Below are 19,232 nucleotides of genomic sequence, written 5' to 3'. Positions count from 1 at the left end.
ATCCACTTTACGTACTTAACTTGCAAACTTGACGCAACCCCTTTAAGCCCAAGAAATCTTTGCAGAGAAATATTAAATCTGTCCAAATTTTGACTTTGAAGCAGAACTCTCCCGGGTTCTCTTGTCTCATCTGGAGATGGGGGATTCAGGAGTAGGATCCCACCTGACAATCGTGGCTTAAGAGTGATGGTCAGAGAAAAGGTGGAAGGAAGCTTTATTACAGCGGGGGGGCCGGGCGAACAGATATTTCCTAAAAGTCCCATTCAGGACGCTGTTCCTGTGGCTTACCTGAGGGACATCCTGTTATGAGCCAGATGAGTGGGAGGCTGGAGAGCGGTGATGTCATGTGAGACAGCACTCTGTTCAATGATACCGGTGACCTATTACGGCGAGCTGTGTTATTGCAGTCGTGCGCTTGTCATGGAGCACGTGAGAACAAAGGAGGAAAGAAGAGCAATGGGGATTTTTGGAAAAGGAAAATATGCAATCAAGTTTCCCTTTGAACCACCATATTTGTAGTTCCTATGCATTTCCCATGTAATGGGACAGATAGATTTCACTGTACGATGGGTCTGGAGGTATCTAGGGGTCATTGATCTTTCTACTAAGGGCCATGCACATAGAAACGTACTACCAGGGGTGGACTAAGAACCTTACTGGGGCTACAGCCTTAGGCCTCATGCTCACGACCGTTGTTGTGTTCCGTTCCGCAAAATAGGGTTCCGTTGTTCCGTGATCCGTTTCCGTGTGTCTTCCTTTATTTTTGGAGGATCACCAGACATGAAGGAAAGTAAAAAAAAGTCTAAGTCAAGTTTGCCATGCAAATGATAGGAAAAAAACGGACGCGGATGACAATCTTGTGTGCCTCGGCATTTTTTCACGGACCCATTGACTTGAATGGGTCCGTGAAAAAAATAGGACAGGTTATATTTTTGGGACGGACTGAAACCACGGATCACGGACGCGGATGACAAACGGTGCATTAGCCGAGTTTTCAACTAACCCATTGAAAGTCAATGGGTCCGCAGAAAATCACGAAAAACTGAACAACGGACACAGAATGAAACAACGGTCGTGTGCATGAGGCCTAACAGATAGAGCCCACTATATATCTTAATGGGAATCGGTGGCAGTTGAGTTGGGTCTAGACAAGAATCGGGGGCAAATCCATTTCATAGACTTGCTTCAGATTCCAGTCTACATCTGCCGAATACAGATTTAGAAAATCTGCATCGTACTATGACTTCCCTGCAAAAAATTTTTTTGTATATGTGAATGTTTTTTTGAAAATGCCATCTACTTGCATTTTTACTATAAACTGCTGTGTCGGGAGCCTTCTATAAGAGGCTACTGACTCTTTGTGTCCGGGGGTCCAGTCAATTCTCAATACTGCAAACTACAGCAACAATGCAACCTGATAGGTGCTGGATTATCAATTATTCTGGACTATTGGACGGTCATATGAAAATTGCGCTCTGTCTCACCCATTTTACATCACTGATATGTCGGAAAAAGTAGAACAGGTGCCTTATAAATATGGCGCTCATACATACTCTCATAAATCTTCCCCATACTATTCTAAATGCTCTGCTTCCCCTCATATCGTACATGAATGATAAAACTGGCTGCCTTTAGCCACCACTAGGGGGAGCTCAGTGGTTAGGAATTTATAGAGTTACCATTAATATTAATGGAAGCTGTAAAAAAAAAATCTCTTTGCACTGAGCTCCCCCTAGTGGCTGCTGCTGGAAAATTACATGAAATTTATGCCAGAAACCGTGCAGAAGAACTGAGCTCCAACTGCTAGAAAGATCTATAAATGTTGGAATCAATGTAAGGGTAAAAAAGGGCGGACAATCACTTTACATATGGTCATCCAAATGTAATTTTGGCCAAACATTTACCGTATTTTTCGCCGTATAAGACGCACCGGCGTATAAGACGCACCTAGGTTTTTGGGGAGGAAAATAAGAAAAAAAATATTTTTAACCAAAAGGTGTGCTGTGGGTTTGGAACTAGGTGGTCTGTGGATGGCACTGTTATGGGGGGATCTGTGCATGACGGACACTGTTATGGGGGGGATCTGTGGATGACGGACACTGTTATGGGGGGGATCTGTGGATGACGGACACTGTTATGGGGGGGATCTGTGGATGACGGACACTGTTATGGGGGGGGATCTGTGGATGACGGACACTGTTATGGGGGGGATCTGTGGATGACGGACACTTATGGGGGGATCTGTGGATGACGGACACTTATGGGGGGGAACTGTGGATGACGGACACTTATGGGGGGAACTGTGGATGACGGACACTGTTATGGGGGGGATCTGTGGCTTTCACTGTTACAGGGGGATCTGTGGCTGGCACTGTTACAGGGGGGGATCTGTGGATGGCACTGTTATACATGTGTCATCCACAGACCCTCCCAGCCCATAACTGTGCCATCCACAGATCCCCCGCCGCTCCAGTATACTAATATAATATGTCTTATTCAATTAATAGTTTTTAAATATGCCTCTTTATTCCTAAAAGTACCTTAAATCCTAAGCGCTTCAGTATAATGCCGGCAGGCCGGGCAGCCGGCGCGGCGCGTCACTCACTGACGTCACTTGCCTGCGCCGCCTGCTTCATTCATAAAGTAGGCGGCGCAGGCACGTGACATCAGGGAGTTACGCTGCCTCCCGCCCGGCCTGCATTGTACGGATGCGCTTAGGATTTAAGGTACTATTAGGCATAAAGGGGTATATTTAATAACCATTCATTGAATATGACATATTTTATTAGTACACCGGAGCGGCGGGGCGGGCCTTTAGTACAGTGACTGCACCGCCCCGCCGCTATTGCCGGCCCCAGCTCCTCCTCCCAGTCCCTCCCCGAGTCCTCGCTCGCTTTACATCGCTGCTAGCGATGTAAAACTGACTGCATTCGCCGTATAAGACGCAGGGGCATTTCTCCCCCATTTTGGGGGAAGAAAAAGTGCGTCTTATACGGCGAAAAATACGGTACATATTGTCTCTTCTTTCCATGTCCGCCATCAATAAATCAGGGGAAAAAATAACCTATAGGGCTAAGAGCAGGTGGTTCTGAATAACCAGAGGACAAAATCACTCAATAGGATAAAGCCACCATGATAGACCCCTGACAAACCCCAGCGATGCTGGAGCAAACCTTGTCCACGATGGCCACCGCTGTTCTGACTACTCATCTGTAGAGAAGCAAGATCAGCCCATCAAAAAAGAGCCGAGCAGACCATAGGAATGATGGCAGCAGAAGGAGAGGGGTGTGGTGATCTTGTGTCAGGCAGTGACCTATCCACGTCTGCGTTTATGTGAGGACAGGACAGCATATGACAGGGGTACGGGATGCTTCAACCTAAAAATTGGTTATTATAAAAATGCTTTCTGCACCAGTCCGTTACAGGCCACATTCAGACCATCCAGTCACGTCCACCAGTGACCTCCATCTTATCTGGGGAATACTGAACTCATTTTAAAGGACCAGTCAGCTCTTCTGATAAGTTCTCCAAACACCTGTATTCCCAATAATAATAATAATAATAATTCTGGAGCATCTTTTCTTGCCACTTTGCATTGTACCGTTCCTTTATTACTCCTCCTGGAAAAAAAATGTCAACTGTTTTTGCTGATGGGCTCCAGTAATTGATGGCCTCGGTGATTCCTTGGTCTGTTTTACACAATTTTTACTCCTGGAAATGTATGACAGATCCATTTTTTTTAGGATCCAAAAAAACGGACATGGCACCATTGACTTACAATGTTTTTACTGACGGATCTGGTTTATTCCGTTTCGATGACTGGTCACATAACAGAATGGTACCGAAACGAAATGCATTCTGATGCATCTTGAACGGAGCATACCCCATTCACAATGCATTGGCCCTAAACTGAACCGTTTTGACCTGGTTTTGAGATCCTCTGCTGGATCTCAAACCGAAATGCCAAGTACAGCAGCCTTAGATGGTCATCCGGTTATGCCAAAATCACTAGGCTTGGTTGATGTGCATGCCCAAGAACGTCCAATCAGCGCCTGGCTGAGCAGGGGCGCCCCAACAGCTATCTCTCCCGAATCCCCCCTGCTCCGTTCGGCTGGTCATGTACATGTTGTGATGTGGTGATATCTGTCATGGTAATCCTGCTCATAAAAATAAGCAGATAACTGTATTAAAGTGATCGGTATAGACCAAGTGTTGTCTATGATTTGGGCTTGTGGCAAGTACGAAAACTGCAGGATTTTATGGTTTTTGTTTAAATATAGATACTGAAATGGAAAATTAAAAATAACATTCTTTAAAAATATGTTTAACATAAAAACGTTATTTAAATGGTCACTTTCTGATGACACATTCCCTTTAAAGGGTACATGCCAGGGCCTCATTGGGATGGATAGATATGAGTAAGATAGATAGATACTACACAAGGACATTAGGCAGCATACATTTATACTATACATTTATAATAAAATCATGTATGCTAATCTTGTATGGATTCTGTCTGGGGGTGAGTTCTTCTCGCAGTCACCGATCCCCTCTCCAGCTCTCCTTCGGGAACTCCTAGGGCGACCACAGATTGTAGGAATATCTAATGAACCCCGAAGCACACAAGTACACAAATGTTATGTGCCTGGAATATGGAGAAGCTTGGAGACGTTTTCACGGTGACAATCCTGCACTCCAAACGTACGGCCTTGTCGGAGACATAACCAGGCCGCACTTTCCTGCTAAAATTTCTCAGCTCGAGAGAAGACGATGGAGCCAAATTGTTTCCCTCATGTAATAATCGTCTATATCTGGACACACGGAACCAGCAAATGTCTATGGCGGTCACCGGGTGATCATCCAACCTAAAGAGGCTACACAGAGTAGCTATACAGGGTGAGGATGAAAAAATGGAAAACTCCGCTGTACACAGAGGAGCCATCGAGCGGTTCATGGAAAAGCTTCTGGGGGACGGGATGTAGAGACCCGATATGTGGAGACAGTCAGCAGAACAACTCGTCCAGTAGATGCCATTATTGTCAGACTATTCAATGTTTTATTTAAAAAAAAAATGTTTTCAATACAGATGCAGCAGAGCTAAGTTTGTCACCTAAAGGGGTTGATCAAAGGATTGATCTTAGAAGAGATCAATGGGGATCGACCTCCGATCAATCGAGTATCAGGGGATAGGTTATCGACTGATAATCCTGGACAACGTCTTTCATACTGAAGCCACGGGCGAGATATTTCAGAGTGGGTCCCACTATGGCATCCCATAGAAGCGGGTCCCATGCAGAAACAGCGCCACTCAGGTAATCAGGTCGTATTTGGTACTGAAGCTCGAACTATTCAATTTAATTCAATTAATGGGGCAACTCTGCAATATTAGACACAACTTGTTATACAACCATCTGCAATAGAGTTGCTCAGCAGCTTCCTCCCCAGATGAAAGGATGAATATGGGGGGTCCATTTCTAGTGCCCCCCACCCCCAGGCAAGGAATTTTAAAATGACTGGCAATAAAATTAACCAAATGCTGCAGTAGTGTAATGCCTGGCAGTGCGGGGCCCCCCAGAGCAGGAGCCACTCTTTGTGATGCCTCTCTGACCAGGCTAATAGAGGGCGGTCAGTGGAGGGTATAGGATAGGAGTTTTCTAAAGTAATGACCCCCATAAAGTTGTTTAAATAGGTAAAACCACACTGTGATATTACAGTACATGACACACTCAGCCCTGCTACTTCTATACATAACGCACTCTGCTAAGTCCATCCTCTACTTGTATCTTCTACATTCGTTCCTCTGCACAGAACATGCATATCAGACCACCATGGACGGCTCATTGGTCTTTCACATCCAATCTTTTTTGGGGACTGCAGTATAATCTGTAGGGTGGGGTCTTGCTCCGGGGTATCGGTCATGGACAGTATGACGCTTCATGGCTAGAGGGTCACTTTATAGAATAACCGTCAGGGGCCACACACAGATTCCTCTAAGGAAGGGTCCAATGTCTTGGTTTCCTTGTAGCATTGCATGAAGTATAAGGAGCCGTCTTCTCCAGAGGTCCTTACAAATGTCAGCTCATCTTGTAAACTCCCCCCAGTCCACACCATTAAAGAAAGGGTGAGATTTGATGTCTTCAACACCAGCGACCCCGGCGCCCAGACGCTCCAAAGGGTTAAACTGCAGGAGCTGAAAAAAAATTGAGAGAATGTAAAAAAAAATGATTAATTACAAAAATACTTGATGATGGGTTATAGAGAAAATTACAGACAGTTGTGAAGGTGAAGACGACAAAAGGCAGCGAACAATACGGATACTGAGATCAGACGGACGGACAGACAGACAGACAGGGGGTTTATTGTGTTTCTGTATTTCAGGATTCTATAAAATCAAATGAATCAAACATGGAGGATGGTTGTTAGATATGAGATGTAGATAGATGGATAGATAAAGAATATGAGGATGGATAGATAGATAGATAGATAGATATAAAGATAGATATGAGGATAGATATGAGGATAGATATGAGATGGATACGAGGATAGATGGATACGAGGATAGATGGATACGAGGATAGATGGATACGAGGATAGATGGATACGAGGATAGATGGATACGAGGATAGATGGATACGAGGATAGATGGATACGAGGATAGATGGATACGAGGATAGATGGATACGAGGATAGATGGATACGAGGATAGATGGATACGAGGATAGATGGATACGAGGATAGATGGATACGAGGATAGATGGATACGAGGATAGATGGATACGAGGATAGATAGAGAGATAGATATGAGGATAGATAGATATGAGGATAGATAGATAGATATGAGGATAGATAGATAGATAGATATGAGGATAGATAGATAGATATGAGGATAGATAGATAGATATGAGGATAGATAGATAGATATGAGGATAGATAGATAGATAGATATGAGGATAGATAGATATGAGGATAGATAGATAGATATGAAGATATGAAGGTTTTATTGTGTTTCTGTATTTCAGGATTCTATAAAATCAAATGAATCAAACATGGAGGATGGTTGTTAGATATGAGATGTAGATAGATGGATAGATAAAGAATATGAGGATGGATAGATAGATAGATAGATAGATAGATATGAGGATAGATATGAGGATAGATATGAGGATAGATATAATGAGATGGATACGAGGATAGATGGATACGAGGATAGATGGATACGAGGATAGATGGATACGAGGATAGATGGATACGAGGATAGATGGATACGAGGATAGATGGATACGAGGATAGATAGAGAGATAGATATGAGGATAGATAGATATGAGGATAGATAGATAGATATGAGGATAGATAGATAGATAGATATGAGGATAGATAGATAGATAGATATGAGGATAGATAGATAGATATGAGGATAGATAGATAGATATGAGGATAGATAGATAGATATGAGGATAGATAGATATGAGGATAGATATGAGGATAGATAGATATGAGGATAGATAGATAGATAGATATGAAGATATGAAGGTTTTATTGTGTTTCTGTATTTCAGGATTCTATAAAATCAAATGAATCAAACATGGAGGATGGTTGTTAGATATGAGATGTAGATAGATGGATAGATAAAGAATATGAGGATGGATAGATAGATAGATATGAGGATAGATATGAGGATAGATATGAGGATAGATATAATGAGATGGATACGAGGATAGATGGATACGAGGATAGATGGATACGAGGATAGATGGATACGAGGATAGATGGATACGAGGATAGATGGATACGAGGATAGATGGATACAAGGATAGATGGATACAAGGATAGATGGATACAAGGATAGATGGATACAAGGATAGATGGATACAAGGATAGATGGATACAAGGATAGATGGATACAAGGATAGATAGATACAAGGATAGATAGATACAAGGATAGATAGATAGATATATAGATAGATAGATATATAGATAGATAGATATGAGGATAGATAGATATGAGGATAGATATGAGGATAGATATGAGGATAGATATGAGGATAGATATAATGAGATGGATACGAGGATAGATGGATACGAGGATAGATGGATACGAGGATAGATGGATACGAGGATAGATGGATACGAGGATAGATGGATACGAGGATAGATGGATACGAGGATAGATGGATACGAGGATAGATGGATACGAGGATAGATGGATACGAGGATAGATGGATACGAGGATAGATAGAGAGATAGATATGAGAATAGATAGATATGAGGATAGATAGATAGATAGATATGAGGATAGATAGATAGATAGATATGAGGATAGATAGATAGATATGAGGATAGATAGATAGATATGAGGATAGATAGATAGATATGAGGATAGATAGATAGATATGAGGATAGATAGATATGAGGATAGATAGATATGAGGATAGATAGATAGATATGAAGATATGAAGGTTTTATTGTGTTTCTGTATTTCAGGATTCTATAAAATCAAATGAATCAAACATGGAGGATGGTTGTTAGATATGAGATGTAGATAGATGGATAGATAAAGAATATGAGGATGGATAGATAGATAGATATGAGGATAGATATGAGGATAGATATGAGGATAGATATAATGAGATGGATACGAGGATAGATGGATACGAGGATAGATGGATACGAGGATAGATGGATACGAGGATAGATGGATACGAGGATAGATGGATACGAGGATAGATGGATACGAGGATAGATGGATACAAGGATAGATGGATACAAGGATAGATGGATACAAGGATAGATGGATACAAGGATAGATGGATACAAGGATAGATGGATACAAGGATAGATGGATACAAGGATAGATGGATACAAGGATAGATGGATACAAGGATAGATGGATACAAGGATAGATAGATACAAGGATAGATAGATACAAGGATAGATAGATAGATATATAGATAGATAGATATATAGATAGATAGATATGAGGATAGATAGATATGAGGATAGATAGATATGAGGATAGATATGAGGATAGATATGAGGATAGATATGAGGATAGATATGAGGATAGATATAATGAGATGGATACGAGGATAGATGGATACGAGGATAGATGGATACGAGGATAGATGGATACGAGGATAGATGGATACGAGGATAGATGGATACGAGGATAGATGGATACGAGGATAGATAGAGAGATAGATATGAGGATAGATAGATATGAGGATAGATAGATAGATATGAGGATAGATAGATAGATAGATATGAGGATAGATAGATAGATATGAGGATAGATAGATAGATATGAGGATAGATAGATAGATATGAGGATAGATAGATAGATATGAGGATAGATAGATAGATATGAGGATAGATAGATATGAGGATAGATAGATAGATATGAAGATATGAAGGTTTTATTGTGTTTCTGTATTTCAGGATTCTATAAAATCAAATGAATCAAACATGGAGGATGGTTGTTAGATATGAGATGTAGATAGATGGATAGATAAAGAATATGAGGATGGATAGATAGATAGATATGAGGATAGATATGAGGATAGATATGAGGATAGATATGAGGATAGATATAATGAGATGGATACGAGGATAGATGGATACGAGGATAGATGGATACGAGGATAGATGGATACAAGGATAGATGGATACAAGGATAGATGGATACAAGGATAGATGGATACAAGGATAGATGGATACAAGGATAGATGGATACAAGGATAGATGGATACAAGGATAGATGGATACAAGGATAGATGGATACAAGGATAGATGGATACAAGGATAGATGGATACAAGGATAGATGGATACAAGGATAGATGGATACAAGGATAGATAGATAGATATGAGGATAGATAGATATGAGGATAGATAGATATGAGGATAGATATGAGGATAGATATGAGGATAGATATGAGGATAGATATGAGGATAGATATGAGGATAGATATGAGGATAGATATGAGGATAGATATGAGGATAGATACGAGGATAGATGGATACGAGGATAGATGGATACGAGGATAGATGGATACGAGGATAGATGGATACGAGGATAGATGGATACGAGGATAGATGGATACGAGGATAGATGGATACGAGGATAGATGGATACGAGGATAGATGGATACGAGGATAGATGGATACGAGGATAGATGGATACGAGGATAGATAGATAGATAGATATGAGGATAGATAGATAGATAGATAGATATGAGGATAGATAGATAGATATGAGGATAGATAGATAGATATGAGGATAGATAGATAGATATGAGGATAGATAGATAGATATGAGGATAGATAGATAGATATGAGGATAGATAGATAGATATGAGGATAGATAGATATGAGGATAGATAGATATGAGGATAGATAGATAGATATGAAGATATGAAGGTTTTATTGTGTTTCTGTATTTCAGGATTCTATAAAATCAAATGAATCAAACATGGAGGATGGTTGTTAGATATGAGATGTAGATAGATGGATAAAGAATATGAGGATGGATAGATATAAAGATGGATACGAGGATAGATGGATACGAGGATAGATGGATACAAGGATAGATGGATAGATAGATATGAGGATAGATAGATAGATATGAGGATAGATAGATAGATATGAGGATAGATAGATAGATATGAGGATAGATAGATAGATATGAGGATAGATAGATAGATATGAGGATAGATAGATAGATATGAGGATAGATAGATAGATAGATAGATAGATAGATATGAGGATAGATAGATAGATATGAGGATAGATAGATAGATAGATATGAGGATAGATAGATAGATATGAAGATATGAAGGTTTTATTGTGTTTCTGTATTTCAGGATTCTATAAAATCAAATGAATCAAACATGGAGGATGGTTGTTAGATATGAGATGTAGATAGATGGATAGATAAAGAATATGAGGATGGATAGATAGATAGATAGATATAAAGATAGATATGAGGATAGATATGAGGATAGATATGAGGATAGATATGAGGATAGATATAATGAGATGGATACGAGGATAGATGGATACGAGGATAGATGGATACGAGGATAGATGGATACGAGGATAGATGGATACGAGGATAGATGGATACGAGGATAGATGGATACGAGGATAGATGGATACGAGGATAGATGGATACGAGGATAGATGGATACGAGGATAGATGGATACGAGGATAGATAGATAGATAGATAGATATGAGGATAGATAGATAGATAGATAGATATGAGGATAGATAGATAGATAGATATGAGGATAGATAGATAGATATGAGGATAGATAGATAGATATGAGGATAGATAGATAGATATGAGGATAGATAGATATGAGGATAGATAGATAGATATGAGGATAGATATGAGGATAGATATGAAGATATGAAGGTTTTATTGTGTTTCTGTATTTCAGGATTCTATAAAATCAAATGAATCAAACATGGAGGATGGTTGTTAGATATGAGATGTAGATAGATGGATAGATAAAGAATATGAGGATGGATAGATAGATAGATATGAGGATAGATATGAGGATAGATATGAGGATAGATATGAGGATAGATATAATGAGATGGATACGAGGATAGATGGATACGAGGATAGATGGATACGAGGATAGATGGATACGAGGATAGATAGATACGAGGATAGATAGATACAAGGATAGATAGATACAAGGATAGATAGATACAAGGATAGATAGATACAAGGATAGATAGATACAAGGATAGATAGATAGATATATAGATAGATAGATATGAGGATAGATAGATATGAGGCTAGATAGATAGATATGAGGATAGATAGATATGAGGCTAGATAGATATGAGGATAGATAGATATGAGGATAGACAGATATGAGGATAGACAGATATGAAGATAGATAGATAGATAGAGATAGATAATGAGACAGAAATGAGGATAGATAGATATGATATAGGTATGATATGAGATAGAAAGAGAGCGAGAAATGGATGGATAGATATGAGATATAAATGAGGATAGATACTGTAGATATGAGGATAGATACTGTAGATATGAGGATAGATACTGTAGATATGAGGATAGAGAGATAGACAGATTTGGGATGGATAGATATATAGGAGATAGATATTAGAGACCCTGTATGTAGGGTAGGACTGGCACAGATTTCCCCCACAGCCTCACCAGACATTCCCCCTGGACGTGTCTGCGACATTTGTAAATGGGAGAGGAAAGCCCGGGGGTCTCGGAGGCCACCACTCGAGCCTTTCCCTTTCCTGCTAAAGACTTCCTGAGAACAGCGGCTTCCTCGGATAAACAAGAGGCGACAATCCTGCATCTCCCCGGTGGGCACTTGTGAGGGTGTTATGAAGTGTAATGAAGTGGCAGGGTCGGGGAGGGTCAGGGGGTTAATTTGAGAGACTGCCTTCCCCGTGTTTATTACTTCTGGTCCCCCAGCACAGGTGGCTGTCAAGGATCCTCCGCAGACACACTGTACCAGTGCTGACCTCACACCGGTGGTCTCAAAGAAGAGAGCCCCAGACAAAAGGCTGAGGGCAAGACACAACAGCTCATAGTCTGACCCCTGAGTCCCCACCACAAGGAGCTACACGCCGCGCTGTGATACACCGCCATTTACTACAAGGGGGTACAAAATCTACAACATTCTGGTGGAAATAATATAAAAAATGTCAGTACATGGTACGTCTTATATAAATACTTTAATATTTGATAATTCACCATTTCTTAATTATGCCCAGGAGCGTACAGGAATATCATAGGGTCCCATAGCAAATCCTAGTAAAAGCCCCTTCCTATGAGGTTTTTGCAAAATTTTAGATTTTTTTTTTAAGTGAAGGAATTTTCATTTTCATAAATGCATGTGATTTATTATTTTTTTATTTGTTTTAAAAAAAAAAAAAAAAAAAAAAATGCCCGCGGCCTCACTCACTTAAATATGGTGCATTATAACTGCCATAAATACACTGATAACTCTCCAGCTTCTCTTCACACGGTGTATTATAATACGGTCTGCCAGCAGCCACCACTAGGGGGAGCTCAATGAATAGGAATTTATACAGTTAAGATTGAACTCAAGGGAAGTTGTAAAAAAGTAGAGTGGGGATTACGCCACTGGTTTTCCCAAATCCTGCCTGGGAAAACGGGCTGACAATCAATATGGCAGCTGTTATCGCATAGGGGAGTTCACCCAGCTTTCTTAGAATCCTGACCAGCAAATGTGACTATATATGAAGTAATATGAGAGTGCCGATCTACCCTTGCATAGCTATGCACATGTCTGTTTAGACAGCTGGGTGACAAGCCATATTTCTCGGCTAGATTTATTTCAGGCTGGCAGCTCAAGGGTGTGTCCTTTCTGCAACAGCTCTCTCCCTATTACAGGTCAGGATGAGTGTCCTTTCTGCTACAGCTCTCTACCTATTACAGCTCAGGCAGTATGCCTTTCTGCTGCAGCTATCTCCCCATCACCGCTCAGGCAGTGTACCTTTCTGCTGCAGCTATCTCCCCATCACAGCTCAGGCAGTGTGCCTTTCTGCTGCAGCTATCTCCCCATCACAGCTCAGGCAGTGTGGCTTTCCGCTGCAGCTATCTCCCCATCACAGCTCAGGCAGTGTACCTTTCTGCTGCAGCTATCTCCCCATCACAGCTCAGGCAGTGTGCCTTTCTGCTGCAGCTATCTCTCCATCACAGCTCAGGCAGTGTGCCTTTCTGCTGCAGCTATCTCCCCATCACAGCTCAGGCAGTGTGCCTTTCTGCTGCAGCTATCTCTCCATCACAGCTCAGCAGTGTACCTTTCCACTGCAGCTATCTCCCCATCACAGCTCAGGCAGTGTGCCTTTCTGCTGCAGCTATCTCCCCATCACAGCTCAGGCAGTATGCCTTTCTGCTGCAGCTATCTCCCCATCACAGCTCAGGCAGTATGCCTTTCTGCTGCAGCTATCTCCCCATCACAGCTCAGGCAGTATGCCTTTCTGCTGCAGCTATTTCCCCATCACCACTCAGGCAGTGTGCCTTTCTGCTGCAGCTATCTCCCCATCACAGCTCAGCAGTGTACCTTTCCACTGCAGCTATTTCCCCATCACCACTCAGGCAGTGTGCCTTTCTGCTGCAGCTATCTCCCCATCACCGCTCAGGCAGTGTGGCTTTCCACTGCAGCTATCTCCCCATCACAGCTCAGCAGTGTACCTTTCCACTGCAGCTATCTCCCCATCACAGCTCAGGCAGTGTACCTTTCTGCTGCAGCTATCTCTCCATCACAGCTCAGGCAGTGTGCCTTTCTGCTGCAGCTATCTCCCCATCACCACTCAGGCAGTGTGCCTTTCTGCTGCAGCTATCTCCCCATCACAGCTCAGCAGTGTACCTTTCCACTGCAGCTATTTCCCCATCACCACTCAGGCAGTGTGCCTTTCTGCTGCAGCTATCTCCCCATCACCGCTCAGGCAGTGTGGCTTTCCACTGCAGCTATCTCCCCATCACAGCTCAGCAGTGTACCTTTCCACTGCAGCTATCTCCCCATCACAGCTCAGGCAGTGTACCTTTCTGCTGCAGCTATCTCTCCATCACAGCTCAGGCAGTGTGCCTTTCTGCTGCAGCTATCTCCCCATCACCACTCAGGCATTGTGCCTTTCTGCTGCAGCTATCTCCCCATCACAGCTCAAGAAGCATGTTCTCCCTATCACAGATCAGGGGGTAAGCTCTTTCTGCTGCATCTCTCTCCCTGTCACAGTAGATCCGGCTGCTGGAAGTTAAAGAAAGGAACTGAGCATGTGCGTCCACTGCAGCAATGTTACAGAGGTGGGCAGAGAAAAAAGATAAGATCAATAGACACTTTCTATTGCATAATTCAGTGGCGATATAACATTTTTATAATACATGCAAGTTATTACGATCCAGGTGCTGGTTTCAAAAATATAGAATACTAGCAGAAGGACCCGGCTTCGCACGGGTATATTTCATTTTACGCTTCCGTGTGTCATAAAAAGATATCGACAGTTTCCCCCATAACCGTGACCTCTACAGTACCCGCCCCTTTAACAATGACCTCTACAGTGCCCGCCCCTTTAACATTGACCTCCACAGTGGCCGCCCCTATAACATTGACCTCCACAGTGGCCGCCCCTATAACATTGACCTCCACAGTGCCCGCCCCTTTAACATTGACCTCCACAGTGCCCGCCCCTTTAACAGTGACCTCCACAGTTCCTGCCCCTTTAACAGTGACCGCCCCTTTAGCATTGACCACCCCTTTAACAGTGACCTTCATAGTGGCCACCCCTTTAACAGTGACCTTCATAGTGGCCACCCCTTTAACAGTGACCTTCACAGTGCCCGCCCCTTTAACAGTGACTTCCACAGTGCCCGCCCCTTTAACAGTGACTTCCACAGTGCCCGCCCCTTTAACAGTGACTTCCACAGTGCCCGCCCCTTTAACAGTGACTTTCAAAGTGCCCGCCCCTTTAACAGTGACTTTCACAGTGCCCACCCCTTTAACAGTGACCTCCACAGTGCCCGCCCCTTTAATAAGTGACCTCCACTGTGCCCGCCCCTTTAATAAGTGACCTCCACTGTGCCCACCCCTTTAAAAACAGTGACCTCCACAGTGCCCGCCCCTTTAAGTAGTAAAGAAAAATGTCTGGGTTGTTATGGAAACCTGGAGTAAAAGTGTGCTTATAGCAGTTGGGATATGAAGAGAAAGACTCGCAGGCTTGTATTGGCTAATGTGGGTCATGTTTTGGGGAATATCTCAGGAACGGTACGTCCTAGAGCGCTTGGTGAAGATCGGTCCAGATAAAGAACAGACAGAAACTCATTTTTATATATATAAGAGATTTAATGTCCTGCTTAATGCATTTCTTACTTCTCCTGCTCAGACGACTTTTCACTAAGACCAGCACAGAAAATGCCAGCGTTAGCAAACCCATCCCTTTGCGTTGTGCCATTCCTCTGTTATTCCTCCAGGAAATGCATGAATAAATGGATAACTGGGTGTTACCAGTTTGGGGGTGGCGTGTATCCTAACACAACCTGACACTGTTCAATCAGCGCTGCCAGTGCAGGAAAAGAGGCACCGTAACACCTACAGTACTTACCTTTCAAGGAGGAATAACAGAGGAACGGAACAATGCAGTTTTATAAGAAAAGTGGCTCCAGAATTGTCAGAGATGTCAGATATTATATTGTGGGTGCTTTTGTCTGCTGATACCACTGTGTAATGTCGCCAGATCTTCAATGCAGAATATTTTGCCACCCAAATATCGCACTTTACAGACGCAGCGAATGAGCCGCAGAGCGACAAGGAACGCTCATTGCTTTTGAAGCGTAATTTCTGTAAAAGTCATAAAAAGCACCTTCCATAATTGCCCTACTAGTAGACGCCGCTGCGCTACCTCCTGCACGCCGCTCTCCCGGGAGCCGCTGTCCTTGGATCTCCCTTAGAACACAACGCCGGGGTCTCAGATGTGATGTGCAAAGAGGAGGATGTATTTTGACAAGTGCGAGGCAGACAAAACGAGACAAGGCTGCCATCAGAGAGAATTTGTAAAACACAGATGTCTGAAATGATCCCGTTTCTAATAGGGGAACGAACACAGATCATCAGAACCCCCTGCCCCCTTCCCCCCGCCGCCGCCCCCCGCTCTCATCTACCAAGCCAAAAACCTGCTCTAGGCGCCGCAGAGCAGGAAAGCAGAGGGAATTCTCTGCACTTATCCCTCTCGTTCCGACGCCAGCCCTGTCAAGATGTAGAAACGAGCGAGCCAAGATCAGGAGCGAAATGCTGACTCCGGTTAAAGGCACCTGAGATGGCGGCCGCGTCTTCAGAAGTTCGGTGTCAGTCGGGCCCCGGTGTTTGACAACATTAGTTTTTTTTATTTTTAATATTTCATCAGTCACACGAAGCATTCCACCGACGGGGGGGTCTCCAAACCAGCTGTTCAAAAATAAAGTCGGTGGAAACTATCCTCGCATCCGTTTGTTGGATTCGCCGACGTCAGCTGTTCATTTCATGGCGGATTCCCAACAAACGCTGGTCTGAGAATAATGAGACGGAGGGTCGCTCAACGCAAAACGGGATAAGACCCATTCTGCGTGCTGGGGGGGTGTTCATGGCAGCAAATCTTCCTCCACCGGACATAGCGAGGTCATTTATTAACGTTAAATGGCATAAAAATTTGGAGCACAGGGCATTTTTTCAGACTATTTTGACCCCAATGCACCTTATTTTGTTACTAGGCGTTTTAAGCAAAGTATGACAGATGGGGGCGCGTCAGGGACAGAACTCCGGCCCTGGGAAGAGTTACCCCTAGGATTTTTAGCTCAAGAGTAAGTGCCCCCTGCCCTAATGCCGCTCACTGTTCCTTCGGGCCCCCTGCTCTCATGCAGCTCACTGTTCCTTGGGGCCCCCTGCTCTCATGCCGCTCACTGTTCCTTGGGGCCCCCTGCTCTCATGATGCTCACTGTTCCTTGGGGCCCCCTGCTCTTATGCTGCTCACTGTTCCTTGGGGCCCCCTGCCCTCATGCTGCTCACTGTTCCTTGGGGCCCCCTGCTCTCATGGCACTCACTGTTCCTTGGGGCCCCCTGCCCTCATGCCGCTCGCTTACTGTTCCTTGGGGCCCCCTGCTCTCATGCCACTCACTGTTCTTTGGGGCCCCCTGCCCTCATGCTACTCACTGTTCCTTGGGGCCCCCTGGTCTCATGCAGCTCACTGTTCCTTGGGGCCCCCTGCCCTCATGCCGCTCACTGTTCCTTGGGGCCCCCTGCTCTCATGCTGCTCACTGTTCCTTGGGGCCCCCTGCTCTTATGCTGCTCACTGTTCCTTGGGGCCCCCTGCCCTCATGCCACTCACTGTTCTTTGGGGCCCCCTGCCCTCATGCTGCTCACTGTTCCTTGGGGCCCCCTGCCGCTCGCTTACTGTTCCTTGGGGCCCCCTGCTCTCATGCCACTCACTGTTCTTTGGGGCCCCCTGCTCTCATGCCACTCACTGTTCTTTGGGGCCCCCTGCCCTCAAGCTGCTCACTGTTCCTTGGAGCCCCTGCTCTTATGCCGCTCACTGTTACTTGGGGCCCCCTGCTCTTATGTCGTTCACTGTTCCTTGGGGCCCCCTGCTGCTCGCTCACTGTTCCTTGGGGCCCCCTGCTCTCATGCCGCTCACTGTTCCTTGGGGCCCCCTGCTCTCATGCCGCTCACTGTTCCTTGGGGCCCCCTGCTCTCATGTCGCTCACTGTTCCTTGGGGCCCCCTGCTCTCATGCCGCTCACTGTTCCTTGGGGCCCCCTGCTGCTCGCTCACTGTTCCTTGGGGCCCCCTGCTGCTCGCTCACTGTTCCTTGGGGCCTCCTGCTGCTCGCTCACTGTTCCTTGGGGCCCCCTGCTCTCATGCCGCTCACTGTTCCTTGGGGCCCCCTGCTCTCATGCCGCTCACTGTTCCTTGGGGCCCCCTGCCCTCATGCCGCTCGCTTACTGTTCCTTGGGGCCCCCTGCCCTCATGCCACTCACTGTTCTTTGGGGCCCCCTGCCCTCATGCCGCTCACTGTTCCTTGGGGCCCCCTGCCCTCATGCCGCTCACTGTTCCTTGGGGCCCCCTGCCCTCATGCCGCTCACTGTTCCTTGGGGCCCCCTGCCCTCATGCCGCTCACTGTTCCTTGGGGCCCCCTGCCCTCATGCCGCTCACTGTTCCTTGGGGCCCCCTGCCCTCATGCCGCTCACTGTTCCTTGGGGCCCCCTGCACTCATGCCGCTCACTGTTCCTTGGGGCCCCCTGCTCTCATGCCGCTCACTGTTCCTTGGGGCCCCCTGCTCTCATGCCGCTCACTGTTCCTTGGGGCCCCCTGCTCTCATGCCGCTCACTGTTCCTTGGGGCCCCCTGCTCTCATGCCGCTCACTGTTCCTTGGGGCCCCCTGCTCTCATGCCGCTCACTGTTCCTTGGGGCCCCCTGCTCTCATGCCGCTCACTGTTCCTTGGGGCCCCCTGCTCTCATGCCGCTCACTGTTCCTTGGGCCCCCTGCTCTTATGCCGCTCACTGTTCCTTGGGGTCCCCTGCTCTCTAATGCCGCTCACTGTTCCTTGGGGCCCCCTGCCCTCATGCCGCTCACTGTTCCTTGGGGCCCCCTGCCCTCATGCCGCTCACTGTTCCTTGGGGCCCCCTGCACTCATGCCGCTCACTGTTCCTTGGGGCCCCCTGCTCTCATGCCGCTCACTGTTCCTTGG

The 19,232-nt window shown here is 44.8% G+C and overlaps 1 protein-coding gene across 1 annotated transcript in view; it reads right to left on the bottom strand.

The window, feature by feature from the left end:
* Positions 1–5,019: 5,019 nt before the first annotated feature.
* RPS6KC1 (ribosomal protein S6 kinase C1) overlaps positions 5,020–19,232 on the bottom strand; it is a 150,319-nt gene continuing 136,106 nt past the window's right edge. The window contains 1 exon segment of the mRNA XM_044289465.1: positions 5,020–6,190. Within this exon segment, the coding sequence (XP_044145400.1) occupies positions 6,080–6,190 (111 nt within the window). The 3' untranslated portion in view covers positions 5,020–6,079.

The sequence above is a fragment of the Bufo gargarizans genome, chromosome 4 (assembly GCF_014858855.1).
Source record: "Bufo gargarizans isolate SCDJY-AF-19 chromosome 4, ASM1485885v1, whole genome shotgun sequence".
Lineage (NCBI taxonomy): Eukaryota > Metazoa > Chordata > Amphibia > Anura > Bufonidae > Bufo > Bufo gargarizans.
This window is presented reverse-complemented; position numbering and strand designations above follow the sequence as displayed.